General features: G+C 34.8%; 1 protein-coding gene across 1 annotated transcript; it reads left to right on the top strand.

Annotated features, from left to right (window-relative positions):
* The first annotated feature begins 957 nt into the window (after positions 1-957).
* On the top strand, positions 958-1,739 carry LOC137815381 (uncharacterized). Its single transcript, XM_068618522.1, has 3 exons — positions 958-1,237; positions 1,316-1,578; positions 1,656-1,739. Exons 1-3 carry the CDS (start codon positions 958-960, stop codon positions 1,737-1,739), a joined length of 627 nt encoding a protein of 208 aa, XP_068474623.1.
* The last annotated feature ends 993 nt before the right edge of the window (positions 1,740-2,732 follow it).

Below are 2,732 nucleotides of genomic sequence, written 5' to 3'. Positions count from 1 at the left end.
TAAGGATGGTACACACTCTTGAAATTAATTATATATTTTTTTGTTGATAATTTTTTTTTCTAATCTAAGAATAAGAAACCTGTGAAATAAAGAGAAACTTAAAAAAAATAACAAGATATTGGTTGGACATTTAGAATTTGACAAGGTAATTTTATTTGAGTGTACACATTCTTGATTATGGTAGAAGGTACCTAGGGTGGGGAAAGGGTAGTGTGGGTCTTTAGTTTAAGATAAACAAATAAGGGCAGACTTCACCTACCCTAAACTTTGTTCTACATAGTATATTGGACAAGACAATGTTTCAATTATGTTGACTTCTACCATGTTATTGATATATTTTCTAGTTTAAATATATGGTTTCTATCCAGGGTTAAATTCTATGTTGTTCTTGATATACAAATCTTATCTTTTTTTATTTAAAAAGAAAAGAGTAAATATTTCATAAAAATATTCTATTTTTATTAAATGGGTTCTAATATATATAAGGAAAATGAAATCATATCTCTCGTACTAAAATTATTAAGGAAATAATGATTATAAAATTATATGCAATTGTAAGTAATTATTTTACGCAATTAATTTGATAATGATAGAATCCCATGATTAGTGTATCACTACATAATTAGCTTGTAATTTAGAGAGAGAAAGTCTTCATACACTTGCATATATTTCATATACATATAGTGATGTAAATACACACAAGAGAATAAATAATTACCATTTTTCTTACAATTTTCTTATATGGTATCAGAGCATCGATCTTGGTGCTCTGACAACCTCTCCATTTTTATCTGCTAAATAAGAGATCATGTCTGGCAAAGAAAGCTCCAGTAACGCTTTTAAGTCGGCTGCCATGGACCCAACCAATCCCTACTATGTTCATCATTCAGACCAACCAGACACATGTTGGTGTTGACCAAATTGAACGACACCAATTATCAATCTTGAAAGACAACAATGGTACACGCACTTAAGACAAAGAAGAAACTCGGATTTGTTGACAACACACTAGAAATGTTGTCACGAGAAAAAGACCCATCCCATTTCAAATTGTGGAATCAATGTAATTCCATGATTCTTTCATGGTTAAGTCATTCCATCAAGGCAGATATAGTTGTAGGGGTAATTAACGTGAAGATCGTCTGTCAAGTTTGGGAAGATCTTCGTGACCAGTTCGGGCAGAAGAATGTGCCAACAATTTTTCAAATTCAGAAAGCAATAGCAACCATGTCTCAAGGTACGATGTAAGTGACTTCATACTACATCAAACTTAAAGAGCTATAGGATGAACTCGAGCTATATCGTTCACCCATAGTTTGTAATCAAACAAAGGAGCACCAGATCGAGAAGGAAGAAGATAAATTGATGCAATTCCTCATGGGGTTGAATGATTCCTTCAAAACAATCAGGTATAATATTCTCGTCATGAATCATCTACCAAATGTTCGACAAACGTATTCTCTAATTGTGCAAGAAGAGACACAACAACAGATGAATTCGGATCCTGGCGAGAATTTTTCAATCGCGGCATCGCGACATCAATGCAGGGTTTATCTGCCAATTGGAAGCAATCAAAAGGTAAGACCTATGAACACTATAACAAACCAGGTCATACCATAAAAGAATGTTGTACTTTGAAATTCCATTGTACATAGTGTGATAAAACAGGACACACGGAGGATAGGTTTCGTATAAAGAATGGGACATGGAACTCCAATGGGCGCAATGGCCAGCAATAGCGGATAAACAATAACCCTAAAAGCTCTTATTCATCAGTGGCAAACATGGCAGATTCCTCTTCATTACCATATGACAACAACGAGTTTGATGGAAAACCTGGTACAAGGCTTCACTGTCGAGCAAATTCAGCAATTGACAAAGGCTGTTTACTCGCTCAACAATAGTGGTAAAATTGACGTGTTTATAAACGTTGCAAGTCTGTTTGCTCATAACTCGTCTATTCATTTTGCTTTTACGAAACCATTGATTTTAGATAGCAGAGCAGCCGATCACATTGCATCTGATTCTCAATTTTTCACACACACTTCATCATCATTTATTCCAAATGTTAATCAGGCCACAGGCTCAACTGCAGCCATCTCATCTACAGGCACGATTAAATTCAATGACAGTATCACTCCTCTCAAAGATGTTCTTTGCGTTCCTTCTTTTAATTTAAATCTCTTGTTCGTTAGTAAGATAACCAGTTCACTAAATTGTTGTGTCGTTCTTTTTCCACATGGTTGCGTCTTGCAGGACTTGGCTACGAGAAGGATGATTGGCTCGGGTAAACAATACACAGACTTATACTACATGTCCCCTCTTCCAAACCAAGCCCACACATCTCAAATTTCGACCGACCCTGATTTATGGCACAAGCGCCTCGGACATCCTTCTCCGGCACATCTACAACTTGCATCTTCATTACTACCTATGAATAAAAGTCTCATTTACATTCATAATAACGGTAGTATTTGTTCCAAAGCTAAAAAAAGAAGGCTACCATTTCCTTTAAGCATAATAAAATCTCATTCTCCATTTAATCTATTGCATTGTGACATTTGGGGTCCTCATAAAACCCCAACTAATTTTGGAAAACGTTTTTTTCTCGCTATAGTCAATGACTATACTAGGTGTATTTGGCTATTTCTTATGAATCATAAATCTTAAACCCAACATCTCTTAGAAAGATTCATTATATTTGCACAAAATCAATTTTAGACATCTATTAA

The sequence above is a fragment of the Phaseolus vulgaris genome, chromosome 1, assembly GCF_000499845.2.
Source record: "Phaseolus vulgaris cultivar G19833 chromosome 1, P. vulgaris v2.0, whole genome shotgun sequence".
Classification (NCBI taxonomy): Eukaryota; Viridiplantae; Streptophyta; class Magnoliopsida; order Fabales; family Fabaceae; genus Phaseolus; species Phaseolus vulgaris.
The sequence above is the reverse complement of the archived record's forward strand: the minus strand, read 5'-3'. Positions and strand labels throughout refer to the sequence as shown.

Bases quoted from the DNA above. Each gene is read 5' to 3' on its own strand.
- LOC137815381 (XM_068618522.1), top strand. From the start codon at position 958: ATGGTACACGCACTTAAGACAAAGAAGAAACTCGGATTTGTTGACAAC. The intron at 1,238-1,315 runs GTACGATGTAAG...GTTCACCCATAG, and splicing joins AATAGCAACCATGTCTCAAG to TTTGTAATCAAACAAAGGAG. The intron at 1,579-1,655 runs GTAAGACCTATG...CATTGTACATAG, and splicing joins CAATTGGAAGCAATCAAAAG to TGTGATAAAACAGGACACAC.